At 44.1% G+C, this 17745-nt stretch overlaps 1 protein-coding gene across 3 annotated transcripts in view; it reads left to right on the top strand.

Moving 5' to 3' along the window:
• LOC109901036 (oxidation resistance protein 1-like) overlaps positions 1–17745 on the top strand; it is a 209693-nt gene that overhangs the window by 176573 nt on the left and 15375 nt on the right. For all 3 annotated transcript variants that reach the window (XM_031788002.1, XM_031788006.1, XM_031788011.1), the window contains 5 exons: positions 311–418; positions 1873–1980; positions 13775–13936; positions 14323–14507; positions 16464–17176. In XM_031788002.1, coding sequence (XP_031643862.1) covers positions 311–418; positions 1873–1980; positions 13775–13936; positions 14323–14507; positions 16464–17176 — 1276 coding nt within the window. The remainder of the gene's footprint in view (positions 1–310; positions 419–1872; positions 1981–13774; positions 13937–14322; positions 14508–16463; positions 17177–17745) is intronic.

Below are 17745 nucleotides of genomic sequence, written 5' to 3'. Positions count from 1 at the left end.
CTACTACACTACACCAAGCCAGTCTGAATACACTACTGAACTACACCAAGCCAGTCTGAATACACTACTGCACTACACCAAGCCAGTCTGAATACACTACTGCACTACACCAAGCCAGTCTGAATACACTACTGCACTACACCAAGCCAGTCTGAATACACTCCTACCTACGACGTCCATGTTAATCTCTGAGAGGGGAAGATAAGACAGCAGAGTTTCTCTCCTTCTCATGTGGGACCCAGGAGGACCAGCCAGCACAGTACAAGAGTTTTGATATTCTATGCTTCTCTTCTGTTTTGTGGTCCTCCAGGTGGAGACGCGGGACACACTGAACAACATAGCGCTCAAGTTTGACACCACACCCAACGAGCTGGTTCAGCTCAACAAGCTGTTCTCCAGAGCCGTCTGCCCTGGCCAGGTGTGAAAACGATTTACTGTACACCCATCACTGGTTTCTTCCTTTCAAAGATCCCTTGGGCAGCACCTTTTTGTTCCAGCCCCACACTAGCACACCTTATTCAAATAGTCAACTACTGTAGTCACAAACCCCTTGATTAGGTTGAATCAGGTGTGCTAATACTGGGCTGTAACACAAATGTACAGTCCTGGAGGAGTTCCCTGAGGAATGGATTGGGAAACAGCGATCTACTACACTCATGCTTGGTGTGTCTCTCTCACTGCATCTATCCTCCATGCCACAACCACTAACACTCACCCACTCCTCATCCCTGCTCTCTCTTCCCACTGATTCGGTCAATGGCATATACTGGTGTCACTACTAACCACTCACAAAGAGTTAAAACAATCTGTGTGTTTATTCCACTAAGACATCTGTGTCATGGGAAACAGAGTGTTGAAATCCCTCCAGTCCTCAGGCAATACCATTAAAAAGGTTCAACTTCAGGGGTCCTGTTCATTAGGAGTAAAACATTTCACAATGGAAAACAAAAAACAAGCATGTCTTATTGGGCAAAGTTCAGATAGTACCCCCCTCCTTTACATAGTTTTGGATTGTTTCGTTCCGTAGCTACAGAACAGAACCCTGATAAAGCCATTTTGCTGGGCTCAATGTCTCCTCTTTTGGTTGTGTCATATTGAACTCTCTCTCTGAGGCTCCAAGTAGCACCCTAAAACATGACAAACAGCCAAAGTTGGTATTTTCCTGGCGTCAGAACCAGAGCCACTCGAATCTACTTAAATGGAGAGTCAAGGCAGGAAGTCTGCAATCACATTGACAGTCAGAGTCAGTAGCAGCACTCAGCAACATGATGCACAATGCAGGGTTGTTGATGTTGTTTCCAACCAGCCAGCCAGCTCTGGAGGGCTCTCAGCATCTCTCTACTGGGTTCCATGACCAAACACACACACACACACACACACACACACAGGGACCAGAAAAACTCCACTCCTGTTCTGTCCCTTGCTACACTTGTCAGCATTAGCCTGCCATGGCGTCACACTGGGTCTATTCAGTCAGAACACACTCACTACCACTTAACTGTCTGGCCCTGCTCTCAGGGGGACAAGGAGAGACAAGTAGGGCCTCTCAAGATCCTTAACGCCAACAACACATGCTAATCTAGTGCTTGAACAACAGACACACTCACAGGACAATAACTATATTCAACATATCCTATGATGACTTAGTCATATCATAATAAACACTTAAAAACATCAGACACGGTGTGAGATATATTACATCTGATGGTTTTAGGACACGCAAATTGTGCTTTCACTTTTTGTTGTTTGTCCGTCGTGGGATGTCATAAATCATGCTGAAAACATGTTTTCATAGTCTCTTCTGTCTTTGCATGTATGTTCCTTTTTCTGTGTGTCGGCCTGTTTAAATCCAGACATGGATTGTGTTTGCAGGTTCTGTATGTTCCTGATCCTGAGCACATATCCAGTGTGGGGAGCTCCCCTTCCCTTAGCCCCATCAGCCCTCTGTCTCCCACCTCCTCAGAAGCTGACTTAGAGAAGGTATGTTAGCATTCCCACATGCACTCATAATCAACGCGTTGGCATTCTCCCTTCACCATGCGTCTGCTCACAAGCACACACACACATACGTACAACACCTATCATAGAGTGAGATAGAAGGCTTTATCACAAATCTGATTTAAAATGTAAAGGACCAACTCTCATACTGTCCAGACAATCCAGGACCGGTCAGACAATAAGCCGGTGCGTTATGTTTTATGAGCAGAATAAGTCTGTAATGTACTAATTCTCCATTGATAGCTGACCTACAGTATACAGACATGATGTATGGCTCTGGCTCCAGGTAATAGAATGGCTCTTTGTTCTGCCCATTAAGCAATAGTTACAGTGATGTTCGGTGACTTCGCTCACACTTCCCTCACACTTCCCTGCTCTGGGGCGGTGATAGCTGAAATGCCACTGCTTTTACTGTACCATTTAGTCTCCATTTATAGAAAGCATGTAGCCAATAAAGGCACAGTTAGTTTGTTATTTACTGAACGGTCGTGTTGACAACCTCAGTATATAAGAGGGAATAATGTGTTAGTTGAGTGCTGACCAGGGATCAAATATCTGCAGGTTTTCACTGTTCCAGCAACTATGGTGGATCTGTAACCATGTCAGTGCAGTATAGCTTGGGAAAATTCCCTTAAGTGTGGTTGGTTCTAGCAGTTCTGGAATCAGGCCTATCTAGTCCTCTGTAAAGGAATACTGAAAGCTGACATGTTCCACTGTTCTCAGGTCAGGAGTGTCACCCTCCTGCTCCATAGATTGCCCTCTCCACCCTGTCCCACCCACCCTGTCCCAGGTGGTCTCCATGGCGACCAGGCACTGTTTTGTCAGAATGTTATCAGAAAATGGGTTCCTCTGCTACTGCTGCCTTGCCAAACTAGCTGCATAAATTCAACACTACTCAGGCTGGAAGAAGGATCCCGTTCGTTACTTTATTTAGCGCTTATCTATTTAGGTCATGCCTATAAGAACAGGAGCCTATTTCTTGGCTCTCAGCGGAGGACGAGGATCTGAGGGAGAAGGGCTGTGTGTGACTGTGGAGAAATGAAGCCTTTTAGTGTTATGCTCTGTCTGATATTTAGAGAAACTAATGAACGGAGCTCGTTCTCTCAGATGACCAGCAAGACAGCCTGCATGTCCCAAATGGCACCCCATGCCCTATGTAGTGCAATGCTTTTGACCAGAGGGAATAGGGTTCCATTTGGAATGCGTCAGCAGTTATTCCAGAGAGAGGAAGCATGATGTGTTTCTAGGACAGACAGGGGAGATTAAATCACCTCAACAGGACATGGAGTAAAGATCCAGCATGGTTTTCAAGGTAGAGGAGGAAGGACCTTAATAACCTGCACATTGCTTTTTCTAAACCTCAATGATCTTTTAATTATAAAACCCTTTTTGTTGCTACACACACAGGAGGTTGGTGGCACCTTAATTGGGGAGGACGGACTCGTGGTAATGGCTGGAGTGGATTAGGTGGAATGGTATCAAATACATCAAACACACGGTTTGATGCCATTCCATTCAGTCCGTTCCAGACATTATTATGAGCCGTCCTCCCCTTAGCAGGCTCCACTGGCCGCACAGAACAGGCTGTAATGTCTGGCAGGCATGAAATGTCATGGCTGGCTAGCCATCGTGCTGGCATTCGAATCTCACGCTGTGACCGTAGCCAGCCTAGCTCACTGTCCTCCAGACCTCTCCCTGTCCTATCCTGTTCTGTTGTGTCCTGGCACCCTCACTTCCTTCCTTATGTTGCACAGAATAGAGTAGGCCTCTATATTTAGGGCCAGGGAAAGTAGGACTAGTGTAAATGACCTGCCTAGCCCGCTGCAGGGTGGCTGGTGCCCAATGGGCTGGTGCCAAACTACAGCTGCTCAGGTAACCCAGCCCGGACCTTGGGTTTTCACCTCTACTCTGCCACCTTGCCAACATCATCCTGTCTTTGTAGGAGAATCAGGATGAAAGATTCAAGGGATGCATCCCATGAATTTACAGTATATGTTTGTTCTGCTCATGGTTGTAGAACATGGACATGTCCACATGGGGGAGCTGTGGTTAAATCTTCTACAGTATTCCACTTCTAGCCTTCTACTCTCTCTCTCTTCCTTTGATGTCCAGTCTACATTGCAGCCTGTCTGCAAGGCCATACAGTACAGGACGGAAGCTCAGGCCATTGGCAGGCAGGTGGTTTGTCCTGAAGGGGTCTGGGAAGGAGTGAATTCCTTGTCCTAGTCACTAGTCATTCTATTCTGTTATTTTCTATTGTAGTGTAAATGGCACTGGATGTTATGGAGTGTTAATATATGGGGTCAAACATTTGACCAAAAGAGTCACTCGGTCTTCCTCTCTGCACTAAAGATCCTCATGAATCATTATAGCAGTGTTCCCCAACTAGCAGGTGGTTTTGGTTTTGGTGGTTTTTTTTGCCACCTCAAGTTTTCTGAGCAAAAAAATATACAGTACCAGTACCAGTCTAAAGTTAGGACACACCTACTCATTCAATGGTTATTCTTTATGTTTTATATTTTCTACATTGTAGAATAGTAGTGAAGACATCAAAACCATGAAATAACACATATGGAATCATGTAGTAACCAGAAAGGTGTTAAACAAATCAATGTTTGTGCTTAGTGGGACAAATGACCCAATGACTATGTAAGGGCAATTTGACCAACAGGGAAAATTATGGAGTGCTGCATCAGATGACCTGGCATCTAGGTCACCTCAACCAAATTGAGATAGTTTGGGATGATTTGGAAAAGCAGCCAACAAGTGCTCAGCATATGTGGGAACTCCTTCCAGACTGTTGGAAAAGCATTCCAGGTGAAGCTGGTTGAGAGAATGCCAAGAGTGTGCAAAGTTGTTATGAAGGCAAAGGGTGGATGCTTTGAAGAATCTCATTTGTTTAACACATTTTTGGTTATTATATGATTCCATATGTGTTATTTCATAGTTTTAATGTCTTCACTATTATTCTACAGTGTAGAAAATAGTACAACATTTAGAAAAACCCTGGGATGAGTAGGTGTGTCCAAACTCTGGAGTGGTACTGCATATATATAACATTTTTAAAATGTTCATTGTTGGATGTAAAAGACTCAGCTCCAAGTGATTTGAATTTTGAAATCTGTTCCCAAATATTCCCACGCATAATAGAGAGACATATGTGATCATATACAAACAATAATCATTTATTGGATTTATATAGCTCTTTTCTACCAACTGAGGTACTCAACGCGCTTTGCATATACTGAACAAAAATATCAACGCAACATAAAACAATTTCTAAGATTTTACTGAGTTAAAGTTCCCATAAGGAAATCCGTCAATTAAAATAAATTCGTTAGGCCCTAAACTACGGATTTCACATGACTGGGAAAACAGATATGCATCTGTTGGTCACAGATACAGTTGAAGTCAAAAGTTGACATACGCTTAGGTTGGAGTCATTAAAACTCGTTTTTCAACCACTCCACAAATTTCTTATTAACAAAATATAGTTTTGGCAAGTCGGTTAGGACATCTACTTTGTGCATGACATAAGTAATTTTTCCAGCAATTGTTTACAGACAGATTACTTCACTTATAATTCACTGTATCACAATTCCAGTGGGTCAGAAGTTTACATACACTAAGTTGACTGCCTTTAAACAGCTTGGAAAATTCCAGAAAATTATGTCATGGCTTTAGAAGTTTCTGATAGGCTAATTGACATTGTTTGAGTCAATTGGAGGTGTACCTGTGGATGTATTTCAAGGCCTACCTTCAAACTCAGTACCTCTTTGCTTGACATCATGGGAAAATCAAAAGAAATCAGCCAAGACCTCAGAAAAATTATTGGAGACCTCCACAAGTCTGGTTCATTCAGGGAGCAATTTCCAAACGCCTGAGGGTACCACGTACATCTGTACAAATGACAGTACGCAAGTATGAACACCATGGGACTACGCAGCCATTATACTGCTCAGGAAGGAGACGCTTTCTATCTCCAAGAGATGAATGTACTTTGGTGCGAAAAGTGCAAATCAATCCCAGAACAACAGCAAAGGACCTTGTGAAGATGCTGGAGGAAACGGGTACAAAAGTATCTATATCCACAGTAAAACGAGTCCTATATCGACATAACCTGAAAGGTTCTTCAGCAAGGAAGAAGCCACTGCTCCAAAACCGCCAGACTACGGTTTGCAACTGCACATGGGGACAAAGATCGTACTTTTTGGAGACTTGTCCTCTGGTCTGATGAAACAAAAATAGAACTGTTTGGCCACAATGTCCATCGTTATGTTGGGAGGAAAAAGTGGGAGGCTTGCAAGCCGAAGAACACCATCCCAACCGTGAAGCATCATGTTGTGGGAGTGCTTGGCTGCAGGAGGGACTGGTGTACTTCACAAAATAGATGGCATCATGAGGTAGGAAAATTATGTGGATATTGAAGCAACATCTCAAGACATCAGTCAGGAAGTTAAAGCTTGGTCGCAAATGGGTCTTGAAATGGAGAATGACCCCAAGCATACTTCCAAAGTTGTGGCAAAATGGCTCAAGGACAACAAAGTCAAGGTATTGGAGTGGCCATCACAAAACCCTGACCTCAATCCTATAGAAAATTTGTTTGGCAGAACTGAAAAATTGTGTGTGAGCAAGGAGGCCTAGAAACCTGATTCAGTTACACCAGCTCTGTCAGGAGGAATGGGCCAAAATTCACCCAACTTATTGTGGGAAGCTTGTGGAAGGCTACCCGAAACGTTTGACCCAAGTTAAACAATTTAAAGGCAATGCCAATCAAATACTAATTGAGTGTATGTAAACTTCTGACCCACTGGGAATGTGATGAAATAAATAAAAGCTGAAATAAATTATTCTCTCTACTATTATTCTGACATTTCACATTCTTAAAATTAACTGGTGATCCTAACTGACTTAAGACAGGAAATTTGTACTAGGATTAATGTCAGGAATTGTGAAGAACTGAGTTTAAATGTATTTGCCTAATGTGTATGTAAACTTCCGACTTCAGCTCTATTAAAAAAAGTTTTTTAAATCCCAAACATGCTCAATGGGTGACATGTCTGGTGAGTATGCAGGCCATTGAAGACCTGGGCCATTTTCAGCTCACAGGAATTGTGTACAGATCCTTGCGACATAGGGCCGTGCATTATCATGTTGAAACATGAGGTGATGGCAGCGGATGAATGGCACGACAATGGGCCTCAGGGTCTCATCACAGTATCTCTGTGCATTCAAATTCATGTTAAATTCTCTGGCAACAAATATGGTGGACATTCCTGCATTCCACATGCCAATTGCACTCTCCCTCAACACTTGAAACATCTGTGGCATTGTGTTCTGTGACAAAACTGCACATTTTAGAGGAGCCTTTTATTGTCCCCAGCACAAGGTGTACCTGTGTAATGATCATGCTGTTTAATCAGCTTCTTGATATACCACACTTGTCAGATGGATGGATTATCTAGGCAAAGGAGAAATGCTCACTAATAGGGATGTAAACAAATTTGAGAGAAATAAACATTTTGTGCATATGGAAAATGTATGGGATCTTTTATTTCAGCTCATAAAACATGGGACCAACACTTTACATGTTGCATTTATATTTTTATTCAGTATAGTAGGGGGAAACCCACCTCATCCACCACCAATGTGTAGCAACCAACCATTTTTGTGCCAGAACGCTCACCACACATCAGCTATCAGGTGGAGAGGTGAGGAGGGATATATGCCAATTAGGAATGAGGGGGATGATTAGGTGGTCATGATGGAATGTGGCCAGGTTGGGCATTTATCCATGACAATGGGTGAACACCCCTACTCTTACAATAAGTGCCATGCGATTTTGAATGACCACTGAGAGTCAGGACACCCGTTTAACTTCCTATCCGAAAGACGGCACCCTATGTAGGGCAATGTCCCCAAATGTAATCAAGGTTTGAAATTATGTTTTAATCAAATACTATATGTTTTTAGGCTTCTTCAAGTCAATTTGCAATCTAAAAATATTTGTTTTATTACGTTCCTGCTCCCCGACCATCCGCTCAAGAAAAAATTGTCCTGCGTCTGAATCTAGTTTATGATCCCTGCAATATAGGTTTACTAAGTGGAAAACAAACAACCATCACATATATAATATTAGAGGGGTTGTGCTACTATGGTCACGTCCCAAGTGGCACCATATTCCCTCTATAGTGCACTCATTTTGACCAGGACCCTGGTCAAAAGAGGTGCACTATAAAGGGAATAGGGTGCCATTTGGGATGCATCCTTGGCAAAGCAAACAGCAGCAGCTCTATGGATGGATGCAATATCCATAGCATTATGTCAGAGTCAGCTTTCTTCCTTTCCACCTGGCAAGCAGCTCTAGACTGGATTGATTTCCCATAGCATCTGGGATCAAAGCACCATGTGATAACACCATCCCATCCCTCTCTCTCTCCATTCCTCCATCTTTAGCCTCTCCCACTCTCCGGTCGACCAGTGTACACCTCCTCTCACAGAGACACACACACGTTGATATCTTTGACAATTGTGGTATTCACATTGGTATTTCAATTCTTATGGATGGACTCTGATGTGTTATGGGGTGCCCATTCCCCCAACCCCTATCCCTGAATTAGAACGCTGATCAGGCTAACACATAAACATATAGTCCTCAGGATATATGACCGCTGTCCAAGTACCTGAGGGAAACAGTATATTATGCACACCTGGCCTAGTGCTGGTTTATGGTATGAACAATACCATGATGACAGATAGACACTGGAACACTATTAAAGTGGATCTCTCATACAAATGATAGTGCAGAGTGGGAGGGTTAGCTCACAGTGTTATGTTAGACCACCTCACACACACATACACACACCCTTCCTTCCTGTGATCTGCTTCCTCTCCTGTGATGATAGGGGGATGGAGGAAGTTGTCTAAGAGAGGAAGGAGGACATGTTAGGACTGTTTATTTTAAACCAGGCCAGTGTTCGGATTTCTGTTGTCAGCTATGTGCTGCTGGGGGACAGTTGGCTTGTGTCCCAAATGGCACCCTATTCCCTACATTGTGTACTATTTTTGATCAAAGCCCTATGAGCCCTGGTTGAAACTAGTGTACCATATAGGGAATATGTTGCCATTTGGGAGACGGCCTAGAGCTGTGTGTTATTGGAGGCTGTGAATACCTCTTGTCATGTTGCTGTAGTATTACTGCAGCAGAACAGAGAGTACTGGAGCATGAGTCACTAGGAAGTGAATGTGCCAGTGAAGAGAGGATGGGTGAAGCACTGTAGATATCCACCTGAAGTGGATGACAGTGACCGACCAAGGAGAGCACCACTCAAGTGTCATGTTCTCTTTCCTACTGATGTATAATGTTCCTGTAACGGTGGTGGTTCAGTGAAGGTTTTAGCTCGAAGGGCTAACACAGTCTTGTTGTGTGCCCGAGGAATTCCAGCCAGTAGTTTTTTAGTTGTTTTGTTTTGTCTAGCATGTTGAGCTGCCCCCTCAGCCTCATTAGCTGCCAGTGTGTCTGTGTGTGTATGTGTTGCTAGTTGTGTGCCGGTGGGTCAGTAGTCGTGGGCTGGTGCTCCCAGGGAGACAGAGACAGGAGAGGTGTGGGAGGGTGTCAAGAGGCCAGCAGACAGCTGTGGGTTTGGTGTTTCACACACAGCAGACCTGCACGCCTACTCTTCATCTCTCCGTCTATGCCATTTTCCCACACCCTCCTTCCCTATCCCTCCATCCTTCATTCCTCCGATCTTCCATCCATCCATCTTCTTGTTCCCACACCCTCACTATCCCTCCATCCATCCCTCTGCCTAGCTCCTGTTCCCACACCCTCCCTATCCCTCCATCCATCCCTCTGCCTAGCTCCTGTTCCCACACCCTCACTATCCCTCCATCCATCCCTCTGCCTAGCTCCTGTTCCCACACCCTCACTATCCCTCCATCCATCCCTCTGCCTAGCTCCTGTTCCCACACCCTCCCTATCCCTCCATCCATCCCTCTGCCTAGCTCCTGTTCCCACACCCTCACTATCCCTCCATCCATCCCTCTGCCTAGCTCCTGTTCCCACACCCTCCCTATCCCTCCATCCATCCCTCTGCCTAGCTCCTGTTCCCACACCCTCCCTATCCCTCCATCCCTCCGTCTGGCTCTGCAGCCAGCCACACAGCCTGGCACAGTAGCAGGCCATGTGGATAAATCATGATCATTGTTTACAATGGAGGAGCTGGAGAACTAGTGCCGAGTGCCTAGAGATGTGCCTAGAAATGACTGTAGTAGGGTTGGCACAAATGTTTATGGATGAAGACCGTCATAATTAAAATTACCTGCATATTTTTCCTACTTTTTTTGGAACAGCTGACTGAAGGTGTGATAGCCAGGCATTCATGTGGTTGAGTCAGTTTCTGTGATAACATGGGCTCTTAACAACGTGATGAAACTTTGTTGCCCCTTGCTGAAACAAGCAAGGTGTTGTAGCAAACGATGAATAGAATGAGCTTGGAACCTCTAACCCTAGAAATGTGACGATTAAACTCATGGGTACACTCGCAATGACTGTCTGGTATTGTGATTCAATCATTTTCATGGTAATGTAGAATGTTCATTCAAATGATGTTAACTGATGTGGCTCATGCAATGGAATGGATTGTTTGTAATGTCAGTTGAGTTGAATCAACAAATCACAGTACAGACTGATGGGTATACTTCCTGCTTTTACTTCCTGCTTTGCTTCCATGGGTACGCTCGCAATGGCCGCCAGTTCACCCATTATACCATCATTGACTTGAATGGGGAAGCCCGTTCTATTCATTCTATTTCTATGGCAGCACATGCAGTCAGGAGCGGAAGAAAGGAGAAAAGGTGTGTCTGAAAAGCAAAACAAATATTATATATATTTTTTGCTATTGTAGCAGTTATTACGGAGACCGTGGTCATTTGGCTGGCCAATTACCGTCATCCAAATTTCCATGACCGTCACAGCCCCGAGTCCTCCTTGTGAGATGCAGCAGATACTACTGTAGAACTGTAGAAACTAGATCTGTACATAATAACACATCGTAAAACTCTCTACCTCTACTTGTCATAAGAACAGTAACACTGTCTGTTTGTTGAGTGAACAGGGTTAAACAGGGTCTTTGCTGTCGTCGTGGCCCATATGGTCAGGGATTGGGTTGGGTCAGGAGCATGGGTTTACCCTGAGTCTATTACTGGGTTACATGAAGCTGATATGATCAATAACACAGACAGACTGCTGACAGACACAAACACACATCTGTAGTTAGGTAATGTCTGCCTGATATCTCCGTTTCATGTTCCATGAGACTGAGTGAGTGTTCATTTCTCAGTGTACATCGACAGTCCTGGAGTTCAGTTAACATTTCAGTACAGGAAGAATAATCAGTCTACTGATCTACACACACACATGACGAAGTGTATGATTTATGTAGATGGAGGAATAACAGAGCTGTATTTAAATAGTCTTCATGTGCACTTCTCATCCTGTTTTTATTAAACTAATCATCCATCTACTAGCGAACCATCATAAAGATGAACTTCAGCCTCATATAGATATGTTTTTCTATCTAATTGCCATGATGAACTTCAGACTACAGGAAGTGCATTCATTTACTAATGTATCTGATTAGACATACATGTCTCTCTGTCTCTGTGTGTTTGTTGACCTGATTGGCTAGCAGTGCAGAAACATTGCTACAAATGAACACTCACTAGCTATACTGCATATTTAGATACTCTGGCTGATTGGTTTGATGTAGGGAGACATACACTATATATACAAAAGTATGTGGACACCCCTTCAAATTAGTGGATTCGGCTATTTCAGCCACACCCATTGCTGACAGGTGTATAAAATTGAGCACACCACCATGCAATCTCCATGGACAAACATTGGCAGTAGAATGGCCTTACTGAAGAGCTCTAGTGCCTTTCAACGTGTCACCGTCATAGGATGCCACCTTTCCAACAAGTCAGTTCATAAAATCTCTGCCCTGCTTTAGCTGCTCTGGTCAACTATAAGAGCTGTTATTGTGAAGTGGAAACGTCTAGGAGCAACAATAGCTCAGCCGCGAAGTGGTAGGCCACACAAGCTCACAGAACGGGAACGCCGGGGGCTGAAGCGCGTAGCAACTGTTCGATGGGAGCTTCATGAAATAGGTTTCCAATGCCAAGCATTGGCTGGAGCATTGCTCCTTAGTTCCAGTGAAGGGAAATCTTAACGCAACAGAATACAATTACATTCTAGAAGATTCTGGGCTTTCACCTTTGTGGCAACAGTTTGGGAAGCCCCTTTGCTGTTTCAGCACGACAATGCCCCTGTGCACAAAGCGAGGTCCGTACGGAAATGGTTTGTCGAGATTGGTGTGGAAGAACTTGACTGGCCTGCACAGAGCCCTGACCTCAAAGCCATCTAACACCTTTGGGATGAATAGGAACGCCGACTGCGAGCCAGGCCTAATCGCTCAACGTCACTGTCCAACCTCACTAATGCTCTTGTGGCTGAATGGAAGCATGTCCCTGTAGCAATGTTCCAACATCTAGTGGAAAGCCTTCCCAGAAGAGTGGAGGCTGTTTTAGCAGCAAAGGGAGGACCAATCAATGCCCATGATTTTGGAATGAGATGTTCGACGAGCAGGTGTCCATATACTTTTGGTCATGTAGTGTACTTGTCTTTCTCTGTCTCTGTTTGTTTGTTGACCTGATTGGCGAGCAGTGCAGAAACATTGCTACATGTAGACTAGCTATACTCTACAGTATATTTAGATACCCTAGCTGATGTAGGGAGACAAATAAACTTAGGTCTGATTTTGCCAACTCCTTCTTCATTATTATCACTTGGTATATAATCAGGTCACATGCAATGTAACATGTCACTTGAGTATGTGACATAGACATAGAATGAATAGAACAGCTTGAAAGCTCTAAACCTGGATATTTGACTGGTAAACTCTTGGGTACGTACATGCACAATGGCTGCCAGATATTGTGAAGCAATAATCTCCATGGTATTTTTGAATTTGTTATAAACTGATGCTAGATTGCCACGGTAATGTAGAATGTTCATTCAAATGATGCTAACTGCAATGGAATGTCTTTTTTGGAATGTCAGTTGAGTTGACTCAACAAATCACAGATTGAAGGGTATACTTCCTGCTTTTACTTCCTGCCTTTACTTCCTGCCATGGGTACACTCAAAATGGCTGCCAGTCCACCCATTATGCCGTCATTGACTTGAATGAGATGACCTTTCTATTCATTCTATTTCTATGGTATGTGATGTGTGCAAGAATTTTGTTACTGAAATCTAAGATTGCTTATATTGATTACATTCAACTCAATGTTGTTTGAGCATTGAGGGTTGTTGAATTGATACACCTGCTGTTGATACTATACTATTTGACTTGATCTATTCTATATGACTTGATCTATTCTATATGACTTGATCTATTCTATTTGACTTGATCTATTCTATATGACTTTATATATATTCTATATGACTTGATATATTCTATATGACTTGATATATTCTATATGACTTGATCTATTCTATATGACTTTATATATATTCTATATGACTTGATATATTCTATATGACTTGATCTATTCTATTTGACTTGATCTATTATATATGACTTGGAGGATAAGCTAAAGCCATAACTTACTGTTTTATAAACATATCACTAAACGCTAAATGTGTTCATTCTTGTCCACCCTTTACTTTCCCTCCTCTCCTGTTATTCAAAATGGCCACCCCTCCCTGTAGGAATCCAATGACGCTCCCAGGCCAGAGGCTCACCATCATCACCATGCTCCGGTGTTCTCAGCACTCCGCCAGGCACGTGTAGTGTCGTCCACCTCCGAGGAGGAAGAGGCCCTGACAGAGAAGTTCCTCAAAATCAACTGCAAGTACATCACAGACGGCAAGGTATATATCATGTATATTCATATATATTACAGTACTATACAGTATATATAGTATATTCTATATATAAGATATGTACAATATTATAAGGTAAGTGCATGGAGAAGTTTCAGAGGACCATCAGGAATGCTGGCCCTCCACCAGCCAACATCCACCTCTAGCAGCTCAGATCCATGCTATTGAACAACATGAAACCAATGTTGATCCAGTACAGTACAGCCATTTTGTTTATTTATGCTGGAAGGGTAATATATCTCCTCCACTAAATGGCTGACACATTTCTTTCCCTCTAGCTGTAATACTCTGTCTAACCCTCTCTCTCTCTCTCTCTCTCTCTCTCTCTCTCTCTCTCTCTCTCTCTCTCTCTCTCTCTCTCTCCCCCCCCCCAGGGTGCGGTGAGCGGGGTGTTGCTGGTGACGCCCAACAACATCATGTTTGACCCCCACAGGATGGACCCTCTGGTGCAGGAGCACGGCTGTGAGGAGTACGGCTACATGTGTCCCCTGGAGGAGGTCATGTCTGCAGCCATCTACAAGGAGATTACTGACAGCAAGATCAGAGAGGCCGTGCCCGCGTAAGAGCCCTGTCTGTCTGTCGGTCTGTCACACACAGGGGTCCTGTTCATTAGAGCACACCGTTTTGTGCCTACTGAACCACACTAACAGGGATGTAGTGGAGAGGAGCACAAAATTAACATTGTTTGCGTTTACGTTACACATCACTCGTTTACCCACTTCTTTTTCTACCACTCCATCCCTGGTTACACATCACAGCCCCTCAGTAATCACTTCATCAGCCCGGCACTGCAGGCGCACACTGATTACATCAGAAACCATCCAACAGATTCATTATATCCCCCATGTCAAAAAGGAAAAGGAAATGACAATTATATCAAGGTTAATGAACTATGCATTCACCCACCTACGTCTGGATTGCTCACCCATTTGCTTGATGTAATAATATATCCACTTCAGCAGCCAGCTTAGTTTATCTCCATGGCATGCCACCCACATACAGATCTCCTACCGTCTCTATTTTTATTAGCAATTTAACGTGGATTGTTTGCTCAGATCAAGATAATTGTGTTATATTAATACTATGATGAAATCTTACCAAAGCATTAGCTATTTGTAGCTGTGTTCCTCTGTGGCGCTAGCGATGCCAAGGTCGTGGGTTCATGTCCCGCTCAGATCACATACACATGCTAATTATGTATGCACTTACTGAACTGTAAGTTGGATGAAAGTTTCTGCTAGGAAACATTTATTATTATTGTAACTATAGAGCTATGCTTAGCCCTTCCACTCTAGTGCCCATCCAGTATGTCTGTGAAAATGTTCATATGGTATCTAATGGTTATTGCCTGCAGTCCAAACTTTCCCAAGCCACTTTCCCTCAGGGGAATCACCGTCGAAACCGGATGCAGATGATTGCCATCTTAAGTGGAGGTCTAATTCACTAACGTTTCCCCCTCAGCCCTCGATTTAGCTCAAGGGAGCGAGTGAACGAACCACTTTGGTCACTTGCGGGGTTGATACGACCCACAATTCAATGCAAACTGTAGTCACATGTCAAACTCTGGTGGCCACGAAGTGTCACATTTTTGGCCTGTCAGAAAAAAGTATGAAGCTAGCTTGCTAGAAAATATATATAGACATTGATTTTAGCGTTGGAAAATTGGCTTAGTCTCATAGTGAGGAGCCTATAAAACGTAGCTAGATTCAAAAACATATTTTTGGGAATTCTGAAATGTATTGGAATAAATGGCCAAACAATTAAACTAGCTAGCCAGTGCCAGCTAGATACGTTAGTTTACTAGGTACATTAATAGCTTTAGCTAGCTATGTTAGCTTACTAGGTACATTAATAGCTTTAGCTAGATATGTTAGCTTACTAGGTACATTAATAGCTTTCGGTTGGTTGTTTTTAAACTCAACTTCTAGATTTCCACAGAGGACGTTGACTCTGATTATCACTCTCCCTGGCTTGGGCAAGCGACATTCAAGGTACACTCGGATGTGACGATGTAAAACGTCATTCAAGGGCTGAGGATTTAGGGCCGAGGGCTGTCTACTTTGAGTTTGAAACACAGCCATTGTCTCTGTGTGAGGACAGCTGTTTTCTCATGTGATGCAAGCAGACTCTCTGTCTCAAAGAGCACACAATAACAAAGTCCTGCCTGTGTACCAACCAGTGTTTTATTATCATACACACAGTAGGATGCAACTATGTTAGTCCCACAACAGGTCTTTGGAGAACCTGTGGAGTCTAGTGTGCTGGTACAGTATGTAGAGGAATCCTGTTAGTTGGCGTTGGCTGGCTGGCTGCACAGTGTTTTTGTTAATTTACTGTACAAAACCTATTCAGACAAACAGATTCATATTAGATCCGTATTGAGAGGATGACTTGTTTCACCTGGTCTCTCCACATTATACTGTAATAAACAAAAAGAACGGTGCCATTCTGCTGCATTCCAAGTCAGACCTCTCTAACTTGTATTTTCGTCTTTACTGTTTTCTTCCCTCTCCAGGCATCTGGAGCCTTTGACGTCAGAGCGCGGGCCCTCCACCTCCTCTCAGCCGGACCCGGAGCAGCATCTGAGAGTCCCAGGCAATGACAGCGGTAGCGCGGCCACCCGCAGTACAGAGGGCTCCTTCTCCGAGGACGTCTTTACAGAGTCAGAGCTGTCCCCCATTCGGGAGGAGGCCACTTCCTCCGAAGACCTCCGCCTGGACAAGTCTTCCTCAGCCACAGCCTCCACAGAGTCCATCCAAACTGTCACCCATGTGGCGGCCTTCACCCCTCCAGGGGAAGCCCCAGGGGCCGCAAGCAGCGCCTGCAAGTCAGTCAGCCAGCCACCAGGGGAGGGCCAGGAGAAACAACCCACCACAGCAGAGGATAATCCAGACAGCCACACAGCCCAGAGCCAGTCTACCATGGACTCCAAGCAGCACAGTGTGGATGTGGAGAAGGCAGCACCAAGCACACCCACCACCAGCCAGGGACCATGCCAAGGACCCTCCTCACGCCATGCCTCCCAGAGATCTACCACTGGGCCTGGGGAGCCCTCCGGCCAGGAGGGGGGTTCAGGGGACAGGCCCAAGCTGAGCAGAGAGGGGTCCCAGGACTCTGAGACGGACGTGGAGGAACTGAGGAAGATGTGGAAGAATCACACTATGCAACAAGCCACAGAGCAAATGGAGAATGTAACACAAAAGGAGGAGGGACAGGACTCTGCAGAAGGTAACGAGATAACGTGTCTCTGTTGTATTATGAAAATATGAAATACATATCCTTACACTATGCACTTACATTGTTTTTCATATATTTCAGTAAAATATGTTCAGCTTCTATTTCAACCCTACTTGAGTTCTCAACATGAAGGCAAATCTATAGACAGTTATTGCAGATTATTACACATCCTCACTGCCAGGTATGATGCTGCCATTTGCCATCTCTGCAATTATCATCATCATGTTTATTCTAATGAAGCTCCCAGTGCTATCACAGGAAGGTTGGCTCCGACTGCTTCCGTACACCTCGGCTGCAGGGTGCTCCTGATAACCTCCTGTCACAGCTTTGTGCCTCCCCAGTTGTAATTGGACTAAAAAAGAGAAAAAGAACTGTGGAAATGTATGGTGTGCTGTTATCAGCTACAGGAATGAGCAGGAGGCATTATACTCCGCTTTGATCTAGCTCTGCTGTTAGCCGGTCTGCTCCACGTGCACTCAACTCCAAGATAGGCTAAAACCTCGAAATCAAACACAGAGAGACAACACAAACACCCACACCTAACATCTGAAGGGAAGCAC

The sequence above is a fragment of the Oncorhynchus kisutch genome, linkage group LG2, assembly GCF_002021735.2.
Source record: "Oncorhynchus kisutch isolate 150728-3 linkage group LG2, Okis_V2, whole genome shotgun sequence".
NCBI lineage: Eukaryota > Metazoa > Chordata > Actinopteri > Salmoniformes > Salmonidae > Oncorhynchus > Oncorhynchus kisutch.
This window is presented reverse-complemented; position numbering and strand designations above follow the sequence as displayed.